General features: G+C 41.3%; 1 protein-coding gene across 3 annotated transcripts in view; it reads right to left on the bottom strand.

The window, feature by feature from the left end:
• Positions 1 to 3,548: 3,548 nt before the first annotated feature.
• Positions 3,549 to 13,585, bottom strand: part of adgrd1 (adhesion G protein-coupled receptor D1) — a 70,890-nt gene continuing 60,853 nt past the window's right edge. For all 3 annotated transcript variants that reach the window (XM_046347484.1, XM_046347482.1, XM_046347485.1), the window contains 10 exons: positions 8,973 to 9,076; positions 8,678 to 8,789; positions 8,360 to 8,513; positions 7,079 to 7,145; positions 6,805 to 6,871; positions 6,580 to 6,671; positions 6,310 to 6,436; positions 6,159 to 6,200; positions 5,156 to 5,248; positions 3,549 to 5,049 (listed from right to left, as the gene is read on the bottom strand). In XM_046347484.1, the coding sequence (XP_046203440.1) occupies positions 4,954 to 5,049; positions 5,156 to 5,248; positions 6,159 to 6,200; positions 6,310 to 6,436; positions 6,580 to 6,671; positions 6,805 to 6,871; positions 7,079 to 7,145; positions 8,360 to 8,513; positions 8,678 to 8,789; positions 8,973 to 9,076 (954 nt within the window). In that variant the 3' untranslated portion in view covers positions 3,549 to 4,953. The remainder of the gene's footprint in view (positions 5,050 to 5,155; positions 5,249 to 6,158; positions 6,201 to 6,309; positions 6,437 to 6,579; positions 6,672 to 6,804; positions 6,872 to 7,078; positions 7,146 to 8,359; positions 8,514 to 8,677; positions 8,790 to 8,972; positions 9,077 to 13,585) is intronic.

The raw sequence follows: 13,585 nt of genomic DNA, 5'->3' as shown, positions 1-13,585 counted from the left end.
CCCAAGTTCAACAATTTAAAGGCAATGCTACCAAGTACAAATTGAGTGTATGTAAACTTCTGACCCACTGGGAATGTGATGAAATAAATAAAAGCTCAAATAAATAATTCTCTCTACTATTATTCTTACATTTTACATTCTTAAAATAAAATGGTGAACCGAACTGACCTAAGACTGACCTAAGGGCATTTTTACTTGGATTCAATGTCAGGAATTGTGAAAACTGAGTTTAAATGTATTTGGCTAAGGTGTATGTAAACGTCAGACTTCAAATGTTTATCACAGAAGACTGAAATATGTGACCCGTTTCAAGAAGCTACAGTATGTGTGTGTCGCATGTCACTACTTCACCAGGGAGGCATTCTCCTTTTATGCATTTTGGGGCAGAAATGGCTTCTGGAACATGTGAACTTTCATGTGACATAATAACAAATGTGTGTGCAATCATTTAAATTATGAATACAATTGTTAAGTTTCAAGCCTTGTTGGTTTAGCCACGGAAAAAGACAGGAATCTTCCCCCTATTCATAATTAGCTGAGATAATGGATGGGCTGGACATGCTGAGAGATAAGTTCGGATTGGTCTGCCATGTAGCGCGATTCTGTCTTTAACATGAGCTGCTCAGTATGCGTCGATAATCCTGGTTACCGCTTTAAAAAAATAGACTAAACCTTAGTATGGAGAACTGCAAAAGTGTTGCAACTGCTCTTAACTACATTGCAGCCCAGAATTTAGCAGGCGCTATCGTCAAAGATCAGTATTAAAAAGTTGTGATGGACGATTTTCTGCACAAGGTCAGTGTGAACCGGATTGACTTGACACAACAATGGGCCAAACAAGATGTAGCTAGCAACAAAAAACAAATGGAAAAGGCACGCTGCCGTGAAGCTCATTAGGTAGAGCATGGAGCAAGCACCAGGGTTGTGGGTTCGATTCTAATGGGGGACCAATATGAGAAAAGTACTAAAATATATGCAGTCAGTCGCTCTGTGTAAGAGCGTCTGCTAAATGACAAAGAGTCTAGCTACATTTTCAGATACTATTGATTTCTAATTTTGTCAGTCATTTTCATTGCAAGTTAGTGTACGGTTAGCTAGCAAACGATAGCTTGCTGGCTCACTAGCTAATGTTAAGTGTATGGTCTGTGTATTATTATTATTAGCATCTCAGAAACACATGTGCATTGCTAGTTATAGGTTCATGTTAGCTAGCTAGCCAATGTTGAACCTAGTTGCTTAGCTTTAGCTACCTCCAGATTCATACTCCAGCATTTCATGCATGGTAGCTAACTAGACATGTACACATGCATGGTAGCTAACTACATTTGTACTGTAGCTATGGGTTGGGATTATGGTTAATTATTTATCTAGCTAGCTAGATGTCTACTCCAATTCGCAAGAGAATGATTACATGACCCATCAAGTTAGCCATGTGTATCTGGGGGTGATTACAGCCATCTATTGTATTTCATGAACATGTCTAGACAACAGTGACCCATCCACTTAGCTAGATGTGGTTGGGGCGTTGTTATAGCATTTCCTTCACATGACCCATCAATTTAGACAAGTGTCTGGGTAAGCATCATTTAGTAATTATAAAATATTTATAAAATATTTTTATCTGGACACTTTCAAAGCCAGATTAGCATATAGGCCAAGGACTAGATAAAGTGTAGAGTTTTTCATTATTGTAGGCTACTATTTAAACCCCTTTTAGTGTTGAAATCTTTGGTTGTTTACTACACTACCTTATTCACTCTGTTTAGCACATGGCCTCACATGTAAATCCTTAAAGAGATAGGTGGGGAAAAGCTTAAGAGGATGTGAATGATGCTGAATAGGTGTAGACAAAGAAGAGCTCTCCAGAAGGTGTACCAAAATATTCAAGGGCCCTTTTTCTCAAAAGCGGGGTTGATCAACTTTCAAGGCAGAATGACTTTCCCATTGTTCCTCAACTGCAGTGTATGATATACCATTTTGTAGCTCTGAGTCTACACTTTTTTCCAGTGTTAAAAACACTCTGAAAAATGTTGCTACATATAACCGAATCGAGGCAGTCGGTCACATATATAACAAAACCTTTTGACGTAGAAACACATTATTATTAATATTAATTATGAACCATATAACATTCCACCCATGAGGCCACTAGAGGTGATTTGTTTATTTGACTACAGGAAAGGGCTCAATCATTCAAAAATATTTATAATTATTTTGACAAGGCTTCAGTGAGATTCAAACCTATAATCTTCTGTTCTTTATCCATGGAATTAGTCTACTGCACCACCAGGATGGAGCAGGCATGCCATGTTTGTTTTTCACATTCAGAGCTGTTCATCTCGTCTATTCAAACAGACCCTATTTCAAAGAATACAAGCACTCATTTAGATCAGGTGTGGCCAATTAGTGGGTGAGCCAACACACCTAACAAGCATAGAGTTTTGTTGATGCGAGAACGGAATGTATATGTTTTTAAATAACATTCTTTGAACGTTATTAAAGTTTGTTTTGTTTTTTACGGAAAGTGTTCTTAACGTTCTCGGAACAATTTGAGAACATTCATTTAAATAGAACAGTGAGGAAACCTTTAGGAAGCGTTATGCTGAGGTACATAAATTCTCACAGAATGTTTCTTCACGTTCTTGGTTGAATTTGAGGATGACTTTAAATAGAAACATTAGGAACTCTGTAGGAAACGTTATGTTGAAGTAATGAAATTCCACCAAAAGAATGTTGTTTCTTAATGTCCTCTGAACAATTAGAGAACATTCCCAATGTCAAACCAGTTCGAGAACATTACTAGAACATTAACAAAATTGAAATGAAATATGACCATGTTTGAACTTTTATGAAACGTTCTGTTAAAGTAATGAAATAACCAGGAAAATGTTTTTTTGTTAAGTTCCTTAAGTGTGCTAATGTTCCAAAATCAAGCAACTATCCTGCACCGTTCCCATAAGGTTGTGGGAAGGTAGTATGCAAAGTACCCATGGGAAAACCACGTGCTCATCAAGCTCTATAAAACACATGGTTCTCAGAATGTTATATGCCAGCTGGGTAACTTTTTACTGGAGGTTCTACTTACAGTAGATAGTGCAGGTGTAACAGTACTTTTTATTTGATATTTTACATACATTAGCTACTGAGGACAGTTGACAGAGGAATTACATTCAATCAATTTTTTGTTTGTATTTGTATTCCACAACAGAAATAAGAGAGAAACCTTTAACATGAAGTACTATAGAACAAATGCAGTCCATATGATAGAATGGTCTGTTCTGAAAGACTAGGAAGTGCTTTTAAATGATTTCATAAAGTAAATCCTATTGTAGGAGACTAAGTGTTGGTACAGTGTCTGAACAATCAAGACTTTAAACAAGACATCTCCAATCTCAGTGAAACTGAACAAGAATACACTTTGGACTCGTGTTTGTGAAATACATGTGTATGCAATTACTATGTATCCTCAAAGACAAATCATGAAAAAAAAATCTAATGATCTGTGTAATTTAAAAAGATAAATGAAAACAAATCCAAATCCACAGAACTATGTCTAACGCAATAATTCTCTATTTTATTTTTAAAAAGCATGAAATAATGCAGCTTACAGAGAGACATGAGGTACATTCGGAAATAGCATTGTCACCTCATCTCAACTCATCATTGTCAGAAGAAACAACAAAGAACTTCAAGAGAGGCAGAGTATCAAACATTGTGACTTGCTCTGATGCTTTGCAAAAAAAAAAAATGTAAATGACAAAATCCATAAATAAATACTTTAAACTGTGGGGGTGTTAATTTGATTACACTTTTTACATGAAAGTATTCATCCCTGTATGTATGTATGTACGTGCGTGCTAAGGCACGTTTGTTTGGTGCCAGATTCAATGTTTTGCACTTTCTGGACATTAAATATTTCAGAAAAGAAGAACATTGTTATTTATTCTTTCATTGGTTGGTTCAACACATAATGCTTAATGTACCATCCAGCCAGGACCCTGTAGTAGAATAACCATCCTGCACAAACCCATTACCAGGCTGTTATAGCCTCCAGTGTGACTTGTCAAGACCATAATTCATTCTGAAAGCAACAATAAAACTCTAAGTTAAAGCTAAAGTATGTTTACATATCACAAAATATACCAATGCAAAACATTGGATAGCCTCTGGTCAAATTGATAATGACAAATACTTGGGAAGAAACATTTCAAGACATAATACACTGTTGGACAAAAACAATGTGAAGCAGTTAATGCCATGTTTTAAATTCTCAAGGCCAAGGGCTCTTACAATCTCACAAAGTCCCCTCAGAATTCCCATCCCTACACTTAGAAAGAAAAGGTGCTATCTACAACCTAAAATGGTTCTTCAGCTTTCCCCATAGGTGAACCCTTTGTAGAACCCCTTTTGTTACCAGGTAGAACCCTTTTGGGTTACATGTAGAACCCTTTCCACAGAGTGTTTTACGTAGGAACCAAACAGGGTGCTCCTATGGTGACAGCAGAAGAACCCTTTTTTCTAAGAGTGCATATGCGTCTGGCCAGCTGTCTTTTATTAGAGAAGTTGAAAGGCACAGTCCCTTGAGTCTGTTTTGTCTTCAGGTTGTGCTGATGTCCCTTTGGGGTTACAGCTTTTACATCAAAGCATTGCACAGTGGAGGAGTATGGGAGGGGGAGGCTGTGGGCTATGGAAGCTGTAAGAATGGTTAGTCATTGTGTATAGAGCTCTTTATGAAGACACATGACATCCTGACTATGTAGCTACACCACAACACACCCCCTTATCTAAGGCTTTTCCTTTAGAGTCCATGAGAGTGGATCATACATCACATATAACAGTGGGCAACAACACAATACTTAAGCAAGTGTTTGTCAATGAATCTAGTGAACTAGTGAACCCAAGGTTGGCATGGCATCCTACTTCTGCCATTACTGGAAGTGAAGTCCTGTAGTTTTACACAGCGGACAGGTCGATCCGATTGGCTGAGTAGGTGCTTTTGTCCCATGTGTTCATCTTTGTGGGGCTCACGCCTCCTCTGTTTCCATTAATCTGTGAGAGAAAAAGGAGAGTAAATGATTGATCTCACATTTAAAGTTCTAAGTTGAATTCACGTCTTTCTTCTTACCCAATTAGACCCCTCTACTTTGGTACTCACAACATCAGAGTTGAAGGGTTTCCCATTGATATTGCGAATGGAGCTGCTGGTAAGCGACCACACCTTGGTTTTGTGCTTGAAGGCAGCTCTGACCTACAGCAAACCATAAGAACGCACAATAACAGGTGCAATACTTCATAAACCTCCCCTGACACTAGAAACAAAACAGAAACTATACTGAACAAAAATCTAAACGCAACATGCAATAATTTCAATGATTTTACCGAGTTAAAACTCGTAAGGAATTCAGTAAATTTAAATAAATTCATTAGGCCCTAATCTATGGATTTCACATGACTGGGCAGGGGCGCAGCCATGGGTGGGCCTGGGAGGGTCTAGACCCATCCACTTGGGAGCCAGGCACACCCACTGGGGAGCCAGAATGAGTTTTTCCTCACAAAAGGGCTTTATTACAGGCAGAAATACTCCTCAGTTCCATCAGCTGTCTGGGTGGCTGGTGAAGAAGCTGGATGTGGAGGTCCTGTGCTGGCGTGGATACACTTGGATGTACCCCCAAATTCTCTAAAACAACGTTGGAGGTGGTTTATGGTAGAGAAATTAACATAAAATTATTCTCTGGCAACAGCTCTGGTGGACATTCCTGCAGTCAGCATGCCAATTGCACACTCCCTCAAAAGTTGAGACATCTGTGGCATTATGTTGTGGCATTATGTTGCGTGACAAAACTGCACTTTTTAGTGGCCTTTTCTTGCCCCCCAGCACAAGGTGCACCTGTGTAATGATCATGCTGTTTAATCAACTTCTTGATATGGCACACCTGTCAGGTGGATGGATCATCTTGGCAAAGGAGAAATGCTCATTAACAGGGATGAAAACACATTTGTGCACAAAAGTTGAGAGAAATACGCTTTTCCTGCGTATGGAACATTTCTGGGATATTTTATTTCAGCCCATGAAACATGGAGCCAACACTTTATATGTTGCGTTTTTATTTTTGTTCGGTATATATCAACACTATAACAACATGAAGGGTGTGTCTTACCTCAGAGTTGAGAAGACAGTGGAACAGGAAAATAAAGAATCCCTTTAGAAAGATCCACATATTTGCAGTCAATTACCGTAAATAAAGGCTATTAATAAAGACCAATTTGATGTACCGTATTAGATTGAATAATTTACAGTAGGCGACTGACCTGTAATGAGTTGAACACAGCAAACATGTACTGGAACATCAGTGAGTGATCATTGATGGCCAGTACCCCAAAGATCCAGGAGATGCCCAGAATAGGAAGGAGTACAGCCACTGCCTTTGCAGTCAGCCTATACACACAGAGAGGCACAAACACACTAAGTGTCAACTATCTACAAACGATGTAATAAATACTGTATTCATATCATTCTGACTGAGGGAGTCAGGATAGCATTATCACCATGAAGGTTTTAGGACAGAGATGATGACTCACTTGACTGCGTTGGCATCTCCATGAACCTTGTAATTCTCTGAACTAATACGAGAGATGATCCTCGTCACAGATATAAGAATCACAATATTCACCTGAGTCAGAGAGAAAACAACACACATCAGTTAATATCAAAAAATCACTTTTATGAATAAAAAGCTTGAGCTCAAGCACTTAATTAGTTGTTCAATAAGAACGGAAGTCAACTATAGTGGTGATTTCTCTTACCACAATGACAAACAGTGCTGGTGCCACAAAGGCCCAAACAGCGCCGATCTTCAAAGACAGCCAACAGCTGAGGGAGAGAGGAGAGATAAAACAAGCTTGGTTGACATCCCTCACATTATACTTCCCATTTCTATTTCCCCTGTTGGTGTAAACTACTTATACATAAATGGCTGTTTCATGGCACCAGTATCGATATTTTAACCCTATTCAATGGCACAAAGTGCTGCCACGTGGTTTTGAATGTCCAGGTTAGTGTGTGTTGACAGTGTCTTACTTCCCAACCTCTCCGTAGCTGTCCAAGGCTGATGTCATAGAAACCACACAGATCACCAGTGGAGACCCTGGGTGAAGAGGGGAAATGTTAATCACCAGATATAGAGATATCACACACATCATGACATCTGTAACATTACATTGTCCAGTATGTGCATCCTTATATTGACTTCAGTCTAATGCTGTCCAAATCAAGTTTGGCAAAGAGTATTAGATGAAAGTTAGACAGACCGAGAATAGAGGACACAGGATATTTTTTTTTATGGGGGTTTTCTGTGGTATTTTGTCATTGCTCATTTCCACCAACATGGTTATATTATTGGTAAAGCTTCTTTGTTTAATGTTGTAATGACTTACAGAGTCCACAGAGATTTCCAGACTTCCCCAGCACAGAACAATTCAACTGTTACACCAAAAGAGGAAATTAAGTATAAAGGATCAGAAGCCTTTTTTCACTGCTAATAACAGGAGCTGTAAACGACAAAACTCAGATGTCCTAACAGCTATATTTCCAGCTGCTGGAAACATCTATGCTACTTAATTTGTAGCTGGCCACAAATCGCAGCATTACTTCGGCCAACAACATAGGAAATTATAAAAATGGGATCTTATTTCCAATAATCACTCCAGCATGTGGAGGCTGTTCCCAGACAGCTAAACACACACACACACACACACACACACACACACACACACACACACACACACACACACACACACACACACACACACACACACACACACACACACACACACACACACACACACACACACACACACACACACACACACACACACACACACACACACACACACACACACACACACACACACAATTCTGTCTGTCCACTCTGGCCCACAGAGACCAGGGCAGTCTCAAGGCCAAACCAGAGGTCTGCTAAATCCAGACCCAAAAGGTCATCCTTTTAATTGTGCCAAACATGGTAAAGTATCAATCGTTTGATGCAGAGCAGTAGGGTTGTAAAATTACAATTACTTTCCCAAAATTCCCTGGTATTCCAGAAATCCCAGTTTGAAGATTCCTTGAGTTAGGTGGGGATGAGCAGGTAACCCTGGAATCCTCCAACCGGGATTTCTGGAGAACATGAGAATTTTGGGAAAGTAACTGTTATGTTACAACCCTACAAAGCAGATTGTTGCATATAGCTACAGGTGTAAGTGGAAACACAGATTGAGCCAGTTTGATCCGAATGGGAATCACATCATTGTCAGTAAGACATGTGTGCCTAAAAAGGTCAATTAATACAGTTACAAGATGTACCCCAGCCAATCCCGTAGTAGTAGAAATGCTTGCTGCCCTCGGAGCCGAAAACCTTGATGACCATGCTGTAGAGGTGCAGGCCCTCCACCAGCATCCAGGCAAACACACTCAGGAAGAAGAAGTGGAGCAGCACAGCCATCACCTTACAGGGCAGCTGGGAGAGGAAAGGGGTTAGGGTACGTCATGATCACAGTTGTCATCATGCACGGTCTCATAATCATCATGCTTTGCTTCCTCTTCATCATCATACAGTAGGTACAACATCCCTTCCTGGTTCTAGCCAGTGAGATACTCTGGCTGTGGTGATGAGGTGCTTACCGTGCCCGGATCAAAGCGGAAGCTGATGAGCAGCAGGATCTGGGCAACCAGAATGGCAAAGGACAGGTTGGCATGGATGTGGTAGCGTTGGTTACAGATAGTGCTCACTGTCCTGCAAGGCCACACAAATGATAACAAGTAATATTACAAGAAATGTATCAAATACGTTTGACATAACATTTAATCATAATGGGGTGAATACCACTTATAAAGAGCATGTGTGGCACACAACACATGTGAGATGCTTTGATATGTTTATCAATAAAGTGAACAATAAAGATGGAGGGATACTCACGACAGGATTGCAAACGTCACCAGAGTGATGGTCAGACAAAAGATGGAGATGGCACAGCCAATGTAACTGATGGTTGATAGCGCCACCTGGTGGGTCTTGGAAAGCTGTGCAAAGGTGAGAATCACATCACGATTCAGTAAAACATTCCAGACACAAATTTGATGTTTAGATTCATGTTAGGGCTGATTCATTTCAAACAGATGCAGACCAGAATATGTTGCATTGAACACATTACTATGGGAAATAACATAAAGCTGAAGTGAGAAGAGCATTAAACTAAAATATGATAGCTTCACTATGAACCATCACTGCCCTCTGTGAGATGTTTAAAGTAAGTGCCATTGTTAAATGTCAGACAGACATACTCCTGACCATGCCAAAATATAGGAGGTCATTGTGTTGCTTTTATTGCATGGTTAGCCTCTATGGCAGGAAGTGACTCCAATATGTGTGACCCCCTCGGTGCTTTGAGTCCTGTCCAACATGCCTGGCCAGTGCCAGAGCAAGTGCCAGCAGAGTGGTGTGGTACATCATGATGTGCTGGGCTTTAACAGGGAGCAGTGACCCTCATTACTAGAACTCTGTGCCGGACTGGACGGGCTAACACTCTGTCACCATTGTAAAGCTGCTGTGGCATGAGACAACTACCAGCAAAGTAAAGAAAGAACATGCCCCTGACCTTGTTTCTGAATGACGTCCATTCTCAAACTATGCTGCTGCACATATTTTCTGTCCTTGTATGTCAAGGATGATTCCCAATTTCTCTTTCTGTGTGTGTGTGTCTGTATGTAAATGTGTCTGCCTTTCTGTCTTTTTCAAGTACAGTGCCATGCAACATTATTTGCCCCCTTTCAGATTCTTTCTATTTTTGCATATTTTCGATACTGAATGTTATCAGATCTTCAACCAAAACCTAGTACTAGATAAAGGGAGCCTGAGTTTACAAATAACCCAAAAAATGGATACTTGTTTAATTTAATTAACAAAGTTATGGAACACCCAACTTGTATATTTTTCACCTTTATTTAACCAGGTAGGCCAGTTGAGAACAAATTCTCATTTACAACTGCTACCTGGCCAAGATAAAGCAAAGCCGTGCGACACAGAGTTACAGATGGGACAAACAAATGTACAGTCAATAACACAATAGAGAAGTCTATACACAGTGTGTGCAAACGTAGTAAGATTAGGCAGGTAAGGCAATAAATAGGCCATAGCGGCGAAATAATTACAATTTAGAAATTAAACACTGGAGTGATAGATGTGCAGAAGATGAATGTGCAAGTAGAAATACTGGGGTGCAAAAGAGCAAAAATAAATTACAACATGGGGATGAGGTAGTTGGGTGGGCTACTTACAGATGGGATGTGTACAGGTGCAATGATCGGTAAGCTGTTCTGACAGCTAATGCTTAAAGTTAGTGAAGGAGATATAAGGTTCAGTGATTTTTGCAATTCGTTCCAGTCATTGGCAGCAGAGAACTGGAAGGAAAGGCAGCCAAAGGAAGAGTTGGCTTTGGGGATGACCAGTGAAATATACCTGCTGGAGTGGGTGCTACGGGTGGGTGCTGCTATGGTGACCAGTGAGCTGAGATAAGGTGGGGCTTTACCTAGCCAAGACTTATAGATGACCTGGAGTCAGTGAGTTTGGCGACGAATATGAAGCGAGGGCCAGCCAACGAGCATACAGGTCGCAGTGGTGGGCAGGTGCGGGCAACGATCGGTTGAAGAGCATGCATTTAGTTTTACTTGCATTTAAGAGCAGTTGACTGCCACAGAAGGAGTGTTGTATGTCATTGAAGCTCGTCTGGAGGTTTGTTAACACAGTGTCCAAAGAAGGGCCAGAAGTATACAGAATGGTGTCATCTGCATAGAGGTGGATCAGAGAATCACCAGCAGCAAGAGCGACATAGTTAATGTAAACAGAGAAAAGAGTCGGCCCGAGAATTGAACCCTGTGGCACCCCCATAGAGACTGCCAGAGGTCCGGACAACAGGCCCTCCGATTTGACACACTGTGAACCAGGCGAGGCAGTCATTTGAGAAACCAAGGTTGTTGAGTCTGCCGATAAGAATACGGTGATTGACAGAGTCGAAGGCCTTGGCCAGGTTGATGAAGACGGCTGCACAGTATTGTCTTTTATCGATGGCGGTTATGATATCGTTTAGAACCTTGAGCGTGGTTGAGGTGCACCCATGACCAGCTCGGAAACCAGAGTGCATAGTGGAGAAGGTACTGTGGGATTCTAAATGGTCGGTGATCTGTTTGTTAACTTGGCTTTCAAAGACTTCAGAAAGGCAGGGAAGGATAGATATAGGTCTGTAACAGTTTGGGTCTAGAGTGTCTCCCCTTTGAAGAGGGGGATGACCGTGGCAGCTTTCCAATCTTTAGGGATCTCTGACGATACGAGACAAGAGGTTGAACAGGCTAGTAATAGGGGTTGCATCAATTGTGGCGGATAATTTAAGAAAGAGAGGGTCCAGATTGTCTAGCCCAGCTGATTTGTAGGGGTCGAGATTTTGCAGCTCTTTCAGAACATCAGCTATCTGGATTTGGGTGAAGGAGAACTGGGGGAGGCTTGGGCAATTTGCTGTGCATGGTGCAGAGCTGTTGACCGGGGTAGGGGTAGCCAGATGGAAAGCATGGCCAACTGTAGAAAAATACTTTTTGAAATTCTCGATTATCATAGATTTATCGGTGGTGACAGTGTTTCCTAGCCTTAATGCAGTGGGCAGCCATTCTCCATGGACTTTACAGTGTCCCAGAACATTTTGGAGTTTGTGCTACAGGATGCAAATTTCTCTTTGAAAAAGCGGTTCCTAACTTCCCTGAAAAGTTGCATATTGCGGGGGAAATTCGATGCTAATGCAGTACGGCACAGGATGTTTTTGCGCTGGTCAAGGGCAGTCAAGTCTGGAGTGAACCAAGGGCTATATCTGTTCTTAGTTCTACATGTTTGAATTGGGCATGATTATTTTAGATGGTGAGGAAAGCACATTTAAAGAATAACCAGGCATCCTCTACTGACAGAATGAGGTCAATATCCTTCCAGGATACCTGGACCAGGTCGATTAGAAAAGCCTGCTCGCTGAAGTGTTTTAGGTAGCGTTTGACAGTGATGAGGGGTTGACGTTTGACCGCCGACCCATTACGGACGTAGGCAATGAGGCAGTGGTCGCTGAGAGCCTGGTTGAAGACAGCAGAGGTAGGTTTGTCAGGATGATATCTAAGAGGGTGCCCGTTGTTATGGATTTAGGGTTGTACCTGGTAGGTTCCTTGATCATTTGTGTGAGATTGAGGGCATCTAGCTTCGATTGTAGGAAGGATGGGATGTTAAGGATATCCCAGTTTAGGTCACCTGACAGTACAAACTCTGAAGATAAATGGGGGGCAATTAATTCACATATGGTGTCCAGGGCACAGCTGGGGGATGAGGGGGGTCTATAATAAGCATCAACAGAGAGAGACTTATTTCTGGAAAGGTGGATTTCAAAAAGTAGAAGCTCAAACTGTTTGGGCACAGACCTGGATAGCATGACAGAACTCTGCAGGCTATCTCTGCAGTAGATTGCAACTCCACCCCCTTTGGCAGTTCTATCTTGGCAGAAAATGTTGTAGTTGGGAATGGAAATATCTGACTTTTTGGTGGCCTTCCTAAGCCAGGATTCAGACACGGCAATGACATCAGGGATGGCGGAGTGTGCTAAAGTAGTGAATAAAATAAACTTAGGGATGAGGCTTCTGTTGCTAACATGCATGAAACCAAGGCTTTTACGGTTACAGAAGTCAACAAATGATAGCGCCTGGGGAATAGGAGTGGAACTGGCGGCTACAGGGCCTGGGTTAACCTCTACATCACCAGAGGAACAGAGGAGGAGTAACGGTACGGCTAAATTGCTGTAGGAACTGGTAATCTAGTGCGTTGGGGACAGAGAATAAAAGGAGCAGATTTCTGGGTGTGGTAGAATAGATTCAAGGCTAATGTACAGACAAGGGTATGGTAGGATGTGAGTACAGTGTAGAAAAACCTAGGCGTTGAGTGACGATGAGAGAGGTTTCATCTCTGGAGGCACCAGTTAAGCCAGGTGAGGTCTCCGCGCGTGTGGGGTGGGACAATAGAGCTATCTAAGGCATTTTGAGCAGGACTCTACAGTGAAATAAAACAATAAGAACTAGCCAAGACAGCAGTAGACAATGCATTTTGACATTAGAGAGAGGCATAAAGCAATCAAAGGTGTTGATCAGGAGAGCTAAGACAACAATGGCGATGAATGGACAGAGTGTTAAAGTAATTTCCCTTACACTCAATAACTGGTTGTGCCACATTTAGCTGCAATGATTTCAACCAAATGCTTCCTATAGTTGTTGATCAGTCTCTCACATCGCTGTGGGGGGATTTTAGCCAAGTATTGCATGCAGAACTACTTTAAATAGGGACATTTGTGTTTTTTCAAGCATGAACTGTTGGTTTCAAATCCTGGCACAACATCTCAATTGGGATTAGGTCTGGAGTTCCAAAACTTAATGTGTTGCTTTTTAACCATTTTCATGCAGACTTGCCTATTTTGGATCATTGTCTTGCTGCATGACTAAACTGTGATCAGCTTCAGCTCA

Source organism: Oncorhynchus gorbuscha, linkage group LG04, assembly GCF_021184085.1.
Source record: "Oncorhynchus gorbuscha isolate QuinsamMale2020 ecotype Even-year linkage group LG04, OgorEven_v1.0, whole genome shotgun sequence".
Taxonomy (NCBI): domain Eukaryota; kingdom Metazoa; phylum Chordata; class Actinopteri; order Salmoniformes; family Salmonidae; genus Oncorhynchus; species Oncorhynchus gorbuscha.
Note: the sequence above shows the minus strand (reverse complement) of the source record. Positions and strands in the feature narration are given on the sequence as shown.